This window comes from Rhopalosiphum padi, chromosome 2 (genome assembly GCF_020882245.1).
Source record: "Rhopalosiphum padi isolate XX-2018 chromosome 2, ASM2088224v1, whole genome shotgun sequence".
Lineage (NCBI taxonomy): Eukaryota > Metazoa > Arthropoda > Insecta > Hemiptera > Aphididae > Rhopalosiphum > Rhopalosiphum padi.
The window spans coordinates 87440739-87454763 of NC_083598.1; the positions used below are offsets into that span (position 1 = coordinate 87440739).

At 26.4% G+C, this 14025-nt stretch overlaps 1 protein-coding gene across 1 annotated transcript in view; it reads right to left on the reverse strand.

Annotated features, from left to right (window-relative positions):
- LOC132920562 (A disintegrin and metalloproteinase with thrombospondin motifs 20-like) overlaps window positions 1-12437 on the reverse strand; it is an 89552-nt gene extending 77115 nt beyond the window's left edge. Inside the window, exon 1 of the mRNA XM_060983045.1 lies at window positions 11710-12437. Coding sequence (XP_060839028.1) covers window positions 11710-11929 — 220 coding nt within the window. The 5' untranslated portion in view covers window positions 11930-12437. The remainder of the gene's footprint in view (window positions 1-11709) is intronic.
- Between the last annotated feature and the right edge of the window lie 1588 nt (window positions 12438-14025).

Below are 14025 nucleotides of genomic sequence, written 5' to 3' on the forward strand. Positions count from 1 at the left end.
TCAATAGGTAGTGAGACTGTGAGAGCTAACAGTCCCTTAAAAGTGATTTAGAGGTCCATAATTGGTCCATTAAATTTTAGTGAACCATTAAGCTAATCAATTTTTTATACAACTCAGCATAATATGAGAGTATAATAATTTATGTACGTATGTAATTTAGAACTCGGAGATAAGAACTATACTGTGATTACTCATTAAACATTATTCTATAAATACTAGTGTATGTGTAATAGGTACATATGTCATATAAAACTAGATACCTATACTAACTTAGTGTAATAATATTGCTTAGATAAAAAAAAAAAAAAAATAATATGCATATATAATATATATAAACAAGCTTAAATGTGTTAGATATAAAATTAGTTTTAAATCTATAAAAAGTGTTTATTGAACTAATCGCTGTATGTATCTAAAAATATAGGTATAAAATCATGTATAATGTATAATCTCGATTTAAATTATTAATGAACAGTTAATAATCAAGAAAATAAATCTTTATATAATATTGTAAAATATAATCTATAAACATTCTTAATATTGACAATTGACATTATAAATGTGCGATGATTCATAAAATATGTGCTCTAAAGATTCTTTGGACATATTATATTTAAGTACGTTATAACTTTATATTTTGTATTACAGATTTAATATGATCATGTATAAAAAAATATTGAAATTATAATTGTACCAAAGTATTTATTGTTTATTAATATAGACAAATCGCATATGTACTAAAAACATAGATATAAATGTACGTATAAATAAAATTATTTTACCAGGAAATATGAATAGTAAATTTGTGCAAATGTTCACAAACACAAACCCAAATTGTTCCATGAGTAAAATCGTGAATAATATTATAATGCTATTATTTAGTTATTACTATAATATACCTATTGATTTTTATTTATTTATTTTAATAAATTACATTTTTTTATTTCTTTTAGTATTTCGTATTTTCACAGTACTTATTGAAAATATTGATTCAACTGAATTACATAAAAAAAATGACGTTATACGCAAATCGTTGTCATTATGATAAATGGTATTACTTAAGTAAATAAATGTCAAAAATACAATAATTTAAGAGATTAGTACCATTTTTTTTTATTATTATTATTATTTCTACAGTAAAATATATTCATGAACACAATGGTAACTTACTGTCTGTCTACGTTTATGAATAAGTTAATAAAAGAAATAGAGAGTTGTCAAAGTATGGATATTATTGAATGACCTAAATTTCTGTTAAGTTTTAAAAATATTTTATTTGTATTTTACGACATATCAAATAATCTGATTATATATTTATTCATAAAAAACAAAATTGTTTTAAATTGTATTTTTAATTTAAATTTTTTAAGTATATATTACAAAATACTGTATACGCTGAGTGACTTATATAATACAATTTTCTTTCGCAGAGATAAATTTATTAAAAATATAATACTCTACATTATATTTAAAAACATAATTTTATTTGGTTATATTCATTTTTAATTGTCTTACAGGTTTTCTATATTCGACTTTTTTGATTTTTTTTATTATTAAAATAACAGTATAATAAAAAAATATTGTTTACGCCCTCTAAACGATTTAAGAATTTCATATTTTTTTAACCATAGGAAATATATAATATATACCTAATCATTTTAAAAATGTACTGTGAATATTTGAATATTTATAATATTGTTATTATTAAGCATAAATATCACATTTTGCTAAAAGTAGGCAAACAAAATGTGTACTACACGTATTCACAACATTATTAAGTAAATAAAATAGAAAAAAACTAACTAATGAGAAAAATCGAGTTGTAAGCATACAAAGTTTCAAGTTTCTATTCTACATCGGCCGGATGTGGTTGTGAGTTTGTTACATAAATTGTAACGTTGGTTTTAAAAAAAAATAAAAAAAAAACCCATATTCATAGCCAGTGAATAACTCAATGCTCATATAATAATAAAGAGTAGTATACAACAAATTAAATTGAAATAACTTTTTTTGAAAACGACTTTCTTCACACACGACGTTCATTACAAAGTAAAATATTATATTATTTCTTGAATTTCTGACTATATGATTTATGTTCTTTCAACGGTCGCTCATACATAATATTATATATTTTACGAAATATTCCCCCTGTCTGTGTATCATCATCTGTGCACGGGGTAAACTCGTATCCGTTTGTTTACTACCTACCGCGTATTATAACCCCAAACAATTAATGAAACCTGTTGTTTTGTCTGTACAGCTCCCGCTGTTTTTTTTTATTCTTTTCGGTCCATTTTACATTGTTGACCATTAATCATTGACGTGAACAAATTACAGTCATATGTAAGACTTCTGTGTATAAATAATAACTTTTAGACTACTCCCCATGGGTTAGGTAGGTATAGACATAGACATTGTATGTCATCTGAAATTCGACTATTTTTAATTCATACTGCATCTAGCTCTGTAAAATAAAGCCATAACTACGAATGAATATCATTCTATAAACAGTTAATTTTTTTCATAAATACTTATCACAAGTATATTAATAATTAATAAGAAGCATATTTTTGGCCCTGTTCGTCAATAGTAAAATAGGGGTAACTTTTGTTATTTAAAGAATAAAATATTTGCGATACATCGATATTAATATTTTTCTGAAAACGCTTTATAGCACATTGTCACATCAAATATAAACAATAGTATTCACTTATTTTAACAGTTGTATTTCGTTTTATTCAGTATCTTATGTTTTTATAACTACATATAAAAGTATTTCTATAAATTTTAAAGTTTATGAACGTGCGATTTGTAAAATAAGTTATTCGATCAATACACATTTGAAAAACAATTATACAAACCGAAGACCAGTTAAAAGAGTGTCTGCAGTAATATAAAAATATTTCCACAGTATGTTATCGGTAGTTTTCCCTACGTTTTATAAAACTAGTAACTACTATAACTATTGACTACAGAAAAGATTGAAAATAATGGCATCTCCAAAGTACAAACTGTAGACTCGAATTAAAATCAATGGATAGATAGGTTGTATGAAACTTTTAAAGCTTTATCACTGTCTAAAAAAAAATATATATTTTTCTAATAACTAACGAGTCTGCAGTTACAAAAAGAAAAATGCAAGTATAACACATAAACTTAAGTCCAATATATATATATATATATACATGATCAGCTCGTATGGGGTTGCAGTGTGCAAGTCGCAAGTGGATAATAATAATCATATAGTGATGTGTATAATGTTCTGTGACTCACTGTTGAAAAGATTCAATACATTCGATATGAGTATGCCATATAGGTAGGTATGTATGTTCTAATATTTTCGTTTGATAAAAGTTAATTATAAAATCAATCTCTAAATTAGCATTTAGTTATGGCGAGTGTAATTATTGTACTCTCTTAATGTAGACTGTATCAAAACAATATATAATAAAGTAATATATATGTATAACATATTATTATCAATGACGACAATTTAAGTATAAGCGGAACCTACTGCAGACATCATACACAATAAACAACATAACCTATGCGTATTGTGTTATTTTATCATTTGATTTAAATAATACATTTTAATTTTTAACACTTGAGAATAAGCATAACCTTTTTGTGACTGCATCGTACTACAAAACTAATTATTTTCTTGTGTATTGTTTGTGCGGGTCCAATAATAATTACTTTACTTTTAGATCTTTTGAATAAAATAATTATTGTTACCTTGTTTTCGGTATGTTTTACGTACAAACAGCCAGACATAAATACATAAAATTAAAAGTTGATTATATTAATAATACATCTTATTTATTCTTGACTTTATAATAAAAAACACAATTTTAATTAAATTATTTTAAATTAGTTTCGAACTAAAAATAATATTTATTTCCATTTTAAATAAAACCAACATGTTCCTTATACTATTGCCAGTAAATTATTTACGATGTGTGGTGAGATTCTAATTAATTATTTTTCCATTTCAATAGATACAAATAAAAAATATCATTAAAAGTTAGTATACTTATTAAACCTAGTATACTAATATACCTATAATAATCATTTCCTCTATTTCGCTATATATGTCCATGAGTAATATTTGTAACTATATTATGATGATAATAAATATATTTTTTAATTCAAAAATTCTACTTCCAATTTAAATTTAAAAATGTACCTTCTGCTTTGTTTAAATTGTCCACAGAAATAAAATAAAATTTAAAACATTCAATATCGATAATTTTGGATAGGTAATACTTGTATACCTTAAGTTAGTTAGAAAACGATAACAATAACATAAGTATAAATGACTAAGTTAATAAACAGTTATACTTTTACTTTTAAAATTTTAATAGAAAATTTATGAAACAATTTTTACATTTTTATTATCAATTAAATATTTGATATATAATAATTTAATACCTATTTATTTTAACCGTATGTATAATTAATTTTATATTTTTGTATCACCAGAATTTTTTTCGTCTAGTCTTTCTAGTTAGCAGGTATTTTCCAAAGTTGCTGTGAAATATTTGAAGTCATCGGCGGTGATCGTTAAAACCATTTCATTGTCACACATCAGAAGAGAAAACTCGAAATAGAAAACATTAAATAACACTGCACCGATCGCATCTTCGTGAAGAAATATTAACAAGACATAGTTTACGTCGTATACCATCGTCAAACTGTCAATGAAACCGACATACGTTTTTTTTTTACTGTCATGAAAACATATCCAATTCTATCCACTAAAGCAATAATAATAATATGTCAGGTACACGCACGAAATGCAAATCTGTTTGAATTCACAGTGAAAATATTTTATTTTTTTATTTAATATTATATACGTGTATATATACGTATACGGGGTGAATAATTTGACTGGCTGCAAAAATTTCCCAAGTAAATTGTAGAGTTTTTGAAGGAAATATGCTTTTATACAGCTCTATAAGTATTTTATATTAATGTAACACAACATTTCCACATAAAAAAATACAATTTTTTTTTAACAAGAACTTATAATTTTAGTTTCAGAAGCAAAGATATTTTATTAAAATATGTGCCGTATAAAAAAAATATTGAATACTGAATAAATTATTATTATTACTATTATTAATAACAATTTAAAGTTTTTTATGAGCAGAGGACGGGCGGTCTACAACGTTTGCGGGGTACATGCCTCTAGATATTTTACCCCGCACATCATCTAAACTTAAAATAAGTACAATTTTATAAAAACGTCAATGAAACAAATTTTAAATCACTACAAAATAGTACACAATTATATACCATACATATTTTTTGTAAAAATGTGTTATATATTTATTATAATAATATAGGTTTTTCAAAGTTCTAATTCAATAAAAAAAAAAAATAACGAAAACTACTGTAGCCGTGTTCACGAATCATCCTGTATATATAAATAGTGTTGTATATATTTAATTAAATTATGGGTCGAAGGAAAAAATTCGCCACCGCAAATTGCATTCGTGTGCATAATACGTTTGGGGCCGTCGTTCAGCGTCAGCAATCCGCTGACTTTGCGTTGACAGCCGCAAACGTATATAAACGCAGTGCCGGTGTGCCGTATAGTGTGTTATATGGCGCGTAGGTATAATATGCAATGTCCCTACCTCACGCAGATGCAGTCACGAAAGTAATACTGTTATACATTTATAACACACTGGACATAAATATGTTTTAGTAGCTCTTTCGGTGAACGTATTTCTCACACAGTACAGCTACTACCGTTTGAGTGGTGTTCGACATATGGTGTGGACCCGTAATTGTTATTAAAAAAAAAAAATTATGTATAAATGATGTATATTGAAAATTATAAAGCTATAATATTAATATAATGGATTTACTGAATGTAGAAAATTGCGAGGGTGAAAAAAAATATTAAAAATAAATTAAGTGCGCTGAAATGGTATTATACGAAGATTAAAACGAAAAATATTATTATTAAAAAAAAAATAATTATAATAATTATAATAAACATATATTTTTATGTGAAAATCTAAATAATTTACATAATAATACCTACGTATAATAATGCGTAAAATGATTTCATTGATAAGCCTCTGTTTACGTAATAATATAATATTATCAATTATAATAGAATTTTTAATATTAACCTAGAACTTGGAATTATATCTCGACGCTATAGGTAATTATATAATTATATATTATATTATTATATTCTTGATAACGATAGAAATAACTTGTACCGTTTTAACTGGTTTTACATAAATAGCGAATCGTTCATCACAATTAAACGAATGTTGTCTTATTATATCAATTATGCTTTTGTCAAACAAAAAAGTTCTATCTCCTTTATCAATGTTGACTCCTATATTGGATAAAAAAAGAATTCCAAATTGTATTTCCTAAATAGCAATAATACAATTTTCCTAATTATGTAGATGCTGACTTAATTGTTAGTTGTTACGTAGGTTCTATGATGAAGTCTCTTAAATTTTTGCAATATATCAATGTAACCACTCTCATACAAAAATAAAACCCAACTACAGTCCAAATGTCTACACCAAGCCGTACTTTAATCGTATTTTTTTAGTTAATTTATCGTACGAACATAAATTTAACTGCATACGACTTTCGTCCCAAGGGCCAAGATCCCCATTTCATACTAATTTCGAATGACATAAAACAACTTTTATTAATTGCAATTTGCAATGCAACATGCAACTGCATAATAATGCATAATTTTGCCCCTATGTTAAATACGTTATTCATGTATATTATTGTCTATAAACTAAAAAACAGTTTTCTCTTAATAGTAACAATTATCTAAAACCGTGTGTAACTTACTTGGGTAATACGGAATTGGTTCCCGGATCAAATAAAGTATAAAAATTCGTTCCCAAAAAAATTACTTATCAGCTAGTCTACAACTGTTACAAAATATGTAAATATCGATAATCTTATAATATTTTATTAGGTTTTACGATGTTTGGGAGAGCTTATAAATATAATTTTGTATCCAGTAAATTGGTTATGTTTATTTCTCGTAACTCGTAAGTCTTGTGACAACCAACCTATAGTCACACATATTATATTTATTGAAATATAAGCACTTGCATTAAAATGGAAGCACTAATGGAAGTGATGTTAAGTAAGAAAAATAAAAAACTCTTCGTGGTTAATGGTTTTAAATACTGATTGAATATATCATAATAATTTGAAAAGTTAATTTAACAAAATTGTATATTATTATAAAAGCTTGAAAGCACCGATTCGTATGTTACCTATAGACAACCAATTCGAAAATAATTAAGAACCAACTCTTAGTTATCAACTTACTATTGACATGTTTGGAATTATAAAAATCTGTGAAGTACATATTGTGATGGACTTAAGAGTTATGATATCAAGATATTTATAATCCATAACTCATCAATTTTAGTTTATACATAAACACCCCATTATTTTTATTATTATACTCTTAAAAGTTTTAAATAACTAATTATAACAAATATTTTGATTATTGAATTATTTAACTATATTTAAATATATTATTAGACTTATAATGTATAACTCTTATTACTATTAGTATACATTACCATCAAGGCTTCACGCGATGTTATTTTATTTTCATCATTTAATTTAATATCATACTGTAACTTTTTTTTCTCTTTTTATAGCTGTTCTATCATTTTTTACTACTTTTAAACATTTTATAGTATCTACATTTAAAACCATTTATTTAAAATACATTTTTATATTTTTATTTTTTAAAAAATTATTGCCTATTGATTTTCTGCACAGAAAAAATACTATTATAACACGTACTAAATGTATAGTTATAAAGTAACATTAGAGGTTGGTGTCAATAACAATATCGATAAAATACTAACCACTGAAATTTAAACATTATAAAATAAAATAATTATACATTAATGAATAGATGGACATTTTTTTGTAATTAATATAATAGTAATTTTGGGTTATGTTTATTAGTACAGCGCAAAGAAAAAATATATTATTTTAAGATGAAAGGTTACTAATTATAATTTTATATAGTTTTACAAAATGTAAATAATAAGGTAATTATTTATGTTATTTTGATCTAAACTTTTAAGTATTCGATAGTGTTATAGGGGTGAGGGTGGAAGTGTGAATTATAAGAAAATTAAATAAGACAAAAATCTAGGTATTTTATATAGATAAAAATAAAAGTACAATGGTGTAAATTTAATAGTTATTTTTCATTAAGGTTTATTATTTTTGATTTATTTTTTTTAAATTAAATTACTTCTAAATAAGTTTTTAGCACAAAAATAATTTTAGTATTTTTCATTATTGTTAGAAATAATAATAATTATAAACATTTTATAACAATCTGGAAATAAAACCACAGATGTTTTTTTTTTTATGAACTCGTATTGAAATATTAAATAAAACAACTGCTTAAGATAGTGTATATTACCAATAGCAATTCAAATATTAACATAAAACTATTCTATACAACTTTGATTACCATAAGAATATTTTATAAATAAAACATACCTATTATCCTTTGCCAATTCGATATAATATATTTACAACTAGATATACACTTAAACTTAGTGTGCTGTGTCTGCTTATTGAATGGAAACAGTTTGTTCATAAAACGATATTATTTAGCGGCCATGCAAGCCACGCCTACGTCTCCTAGTTGTCTATTACAACTACATTCAGTGTCGGATAATCAGACTAAACAAATTTGTCGACGCGATACATCATTGTAAATAAAAACTGCAAAAAAATATTAATATTTGCATAACCCAGAAGATGTGTTGAAAACATAATAAATATAATACATACATCATGTACAAAATATAATTTTACTTTCTACAAAACTAATAAATTACGAGTCAACATTAAAATGTAGAATCAAAATATATTTTATGTCATAAACGCTTCATATGTTTTGTTGATCTTGTGATGTAATTTAATTCTATTTAATTTCTACGATACGAGTATGCACGAGAGATGACATTATGTAAGTAATAGATAGGTACAGTTAAACTGTGTATTTCTTAATTAATAAAGCTATATACATGTATCATAATAAATAATAATTAATCTATTATTAATGACATATTAGGTACGATAATTAAAACATATAAGGCGGAAATAGCTTTTATCAGATCTTTTAAAATCTAGATCACTCTGTATTAATTAATATTGTTTTTTTTTAACGATTAACTAAAATAAGTTTTTAATAAACCGTTAAATCGTACCTAACTATTTGAAAGTTAATTCCAACAATTAGTAACAAATTATTTTTTAATTATCAAATTAATGGTAGTGAAAGGATTTAAAATAGTGAAAATAGTACATCAACATTTCATCGATGAAATGTCTACGAGAAATGATTCGATATGTATGGCTCTAAGCCAGGATAAAAATACAATTTTACAACAAAAAAAGTTTCCGAATCAGTTGGAATATTATTTGCAAATGTTCCTAAAGATTACTGTCAAGGTCTGCAGAACAGTCCAACAAAGGTAAGCGTCATCATTTTCTATAAACATATTTATTTATAATTGTCAATTATAGCTATTGTCAAAGAATAAATATTTTATGCACATATCCACTATTAGTAAAAGTGCTCATAAATAAAATAATAACATATCTTCTTTTGAAATCAAACAATTTTTTAACAATAATAATACTTAAAGATTTACCAATATAACTATTTTCGTGTTCAATATTTTACGTGCCGTTTATAAAAATATAAAACCAAATAAAAAATAGTGTTTTTTTTTCAACATATTATATATAAAAAAAATATATTTATTTAGAATAATATTATATAGGTACATAATACTTAATACCTACATCAATTCAAAATCAATAATTTTAATGAAGTGTTAATTTTTTTTCAATTATTAAAAGAAATAAACATCACAATTTTTATAGTTATTATTATTATTATTATTATTATTATTATTATTACTACTGCTATTACTATAATTACAAGATTTTAGAGCAATCTTTATCAACAAATTAATTAATTATTTTAATTATGCGGTACTTACAATTGATTTATAAATATAATTGTGTAACTTATTTTGTAGTATTTTGCATGCAATTTCATGAAAAATGTTAATACTTATTACTTATTAGTTATGACTGTTATGAACTAATACGTACCTATTACAATATTTATCATTTTATTGTAACTTTCTTATTCAATTTTAAGAATAAATAGGTTTATATTTTTATTAAGTAGTTCATTAAGTTATTTAAATTATGTATAATGTAATGTAATAATGTTATTATATTATATAATTATTCTAAATTTATAAACATAGATCATACGTGTAGTTATGTACTTGTATTATATTGGTTATTCATTTAGGTCATAACAGCATTATGTAACCATAAATTATAAATCTAAGAATACAATAATTACGTTTTTGGCAATATTTTTTTTAATGTTATTTAAAAAATACTATACCTACCTAACAATATAATACATCATCTTACGAACAAATTGTATGTTGAATACATAATGAACTATTTAATTTTTCTTTAGAATAATACGTATTTTTTTACTAGGGAACTAAAATCCAAGCAATCTATAAGCTTTTTTTTTATCAAATCCTAGGTATAAATTTTAATTACTTAATAAACCAGTAATTTAAATGAGTGATATAACAAATTATATCTTGAAATCAGAAGTGAATAATATTTTTTATCGTAGTAACAGATTTTATTCATCACATTTCTTCAGCTCAAAAAATATATTAAAAACTAAACAATAAGTGCTTAATTTATACAAATTAGTCAAAAATTAATGGACTTTTTAAAAATAAAATGTGCAATTATTAAATCATTATTCACATGACTCGTTAAAATCATCAATTAATAAACCGTGTATAGGTAGGCATATTATTATATTATTTAATGGAAGATTCAAGATAATATTTTACTATGATAAATCCAACTTATTATTATGTAAAATAGGTGCTATATTTATTTTTTTCTTATTAGAAACAGTTCTATAAGAAAAAATGCTTTCATTATTAACATACATTTAAACAACTTCTCAGCCAACTATAAGATGAGTGCGACTCATTACACCTACGTTTATTGAGTATAATTTAGTTCAAATTAATTTTTTAAATAGCTATAAGTATATAACTTCTGTAGTGGTTTTCTTCTTTAAGATATGACTCTCGAAACCATATTATAACGCCTACGGCAAAAGTAAAATATGTGTACATAATTTTCAAAATGTTTTAAAAATATAAAAGCATAATATTCAAAGAAATAAAATAAACTAAGTATGGTTTTCATCTATTAAATTTTTTATGAAAATAAAAACAGTTTTATTTTACTTTATACAGTTATTTTTTTATATTCTCGGAAAAAATTATTTATAAATATGCACAATAATAATTATAAAAACTAGTGCGATCGTAATCATAAAATCGATCTCGTAGGGCATACACGGTAAATATAATATTGTTTAATTCGATTTGCTTACACATTTGAATTGAATTAAACATACCGTTTGCACAGTAAGTGTTAACGTTTTATTATTATTATTTGTACCGGTGCAATAATAATTAGTCTTCTCGTTCATAATCGTTTATGGGTACCAACTTATCGTCAAGTGGGCATAAGACAATTACACAGATATATAAGTGCTATATTATAGGCCCACGTAGGTATAGAGGTACTTACCGGATTGCGAAACGTCGTCGAAGTCAGTGGCGACCGTGTCGTTTACGGCGATGACCAATTCGGTGACCGTGCCGTCGAAACGTTCGGTGGACGTCCCTTGCAGATGGCCGGTTGCCGTCCACGCGATCGCGGCCACGAGGATGGCGGCCGACATGACGGACAGCGCCACGATCAGTGGCCACTTGGCCGTCGGCGTCCGGACCGACGTTTTCGGACTCATGATAATATTATATAATAATATAAACCGTCGCAATGTGATAGTGTTGCGTTACGTGTTGTTGCGAGACGATTTCGGGCGGGAAAAAAATGCCAAAAAAAAAAAAAAAAAAAAAGACCCGTCGGGGAGGCGGAGAAAAAAGTCGAAAAAAACTAAAAACGATGACACGGAACAGCGGTGATGCGGGTGCGACGACACGCGCTTGGACGCGAAATTTTCGAATTTACCATAATTATTCCGATCGCCGCCGCGTTACGGTGTAGCATAATAATAATAATAATAATAATAATATAATATGACAACTGCCCGTGCGTATATTATAATAATATTATACACGACGTCGTGTGTCGTGCGGGGCGGCGTGATGAGAAGAACCGATGATGATGTACGGCCGCGACTCTGATCCGTTGGCGATTTTATATCGAATTTTGAGGGAAAACACGCGAGGCGCGCGTGTCGCAGGGGAGTTGGACCGGCACAGACCGCGTGTACCACCGACTGGACGAGACGGACACGGACCGCACGCGCGCGCCGCCAAATACCCCCACCGCCGCAGACGCCAGACTGTCTAAATATCGCGCGCGCGATGACCCCCTCCTGGGGGGGGGGGACGAACGAGTGCGGTACAAGTTCATTGCGAATCTTGTCATGTGCTCGCGTAGGTAGATATATATTATATGATTGTTATATATTATGTGTGTGTGTAATACGATGATGCACTTCGCGACGACTAGACGCGCGTATATACGTAAGAAAAATAATAATTCGTCTTATGTGGTACTGCAATAATTGTTGTTGTTGTATTACAGCAGTAGGTACAACGCACACGATCGCGTGTCTCGTGTCCGCACGATACGATATTATTCGGTGCATTTTTAGTAGTTTTTTCGTGCGCGTATAATATATCGTTATTGTTATGATTTTATTTGGTGCATTTTGAGTAGTTTTTTTTTTTTTTGTTTTTGTATTCGTATGTAGTACGTCGTCGAAATAATCGTCGCGACTCGTCGTCGCGGTTGTCAACCCGTCGACAGTGTGCGGCGCGTTGAGCGGATGACTGAATTTTTTTTTTTGAAATAAACTCGAATACAGTTGTCGTTTTTTTTTTTTAATCGTAATATTCGAATACCTTCCGCAAAGACCAGGTTCTAGTATAGGTACCCGTACTCCGTACACACATTGTTTTTGTTAAAATTTGACTTTGCATCGATGTACATTTTTTAAAGCAAATAGGTACTAAACTACGCACATTCTTTTACCGCGGACTACAAATCGTAGTCTATACAACACTATTCGAATCTCATTGTGGATGATATAATCGATTCGATATAACTATTTTTAAAAACCGAGATTTTGATAAAAAAAAAATTTTGTTCAATTATGCTGTAATTAATATCTGCGAGCAGTATTCGGAAAAATAACAATTTTAGATTTTATTCGTCACTACCACTTGAATAACTAACATAATGCAGAAACACGTGTTCGAGAATCTGAATTTTCTACTATGTCCGTGATAAATATACTACTTTGAATAAATCATGTTATTAAGCATAATTAATTATAATATTAATAATAATAATTAAAATATTAGATTTTTGTTGGAAGGGGATAGGAGTAAGTGGTTATTTTTGTCTCATGTCCCAGAAAAATTAAAGAATCTATAAATTAACTGATATAAGCATAATCTGTTCACAGCTGCGTACGTGTGCGAAGCACTACGCTTATTATTATTATATAATTTTTTTTAAATCAATAGAATCTAGATAAGTTCTTTTGTAATAAATACACGTAACCAACCCCATGTACGTAATAAATGCTATATTATATATTATTAAAGATTTGTGTTAAGTGCCTCCGGGTCGAAATATTTAAATTACAGTGTATACCTAATAAAAATTAATTTGTTAATAAATAAAAAGAAATTGTTTAAAAAATGAATAAAATTGTGGGCAAAGCAAGTATCTTTATAGTTTATTAAATTTTGATAGCATAATAATTCACCTTATCTATATTTATTTTGATTTTAAATTTACAATTTAAATAATTGTACCAATTTGTACGAGTAAGCCTATAGTTAAATATTAAATAATTACATAATT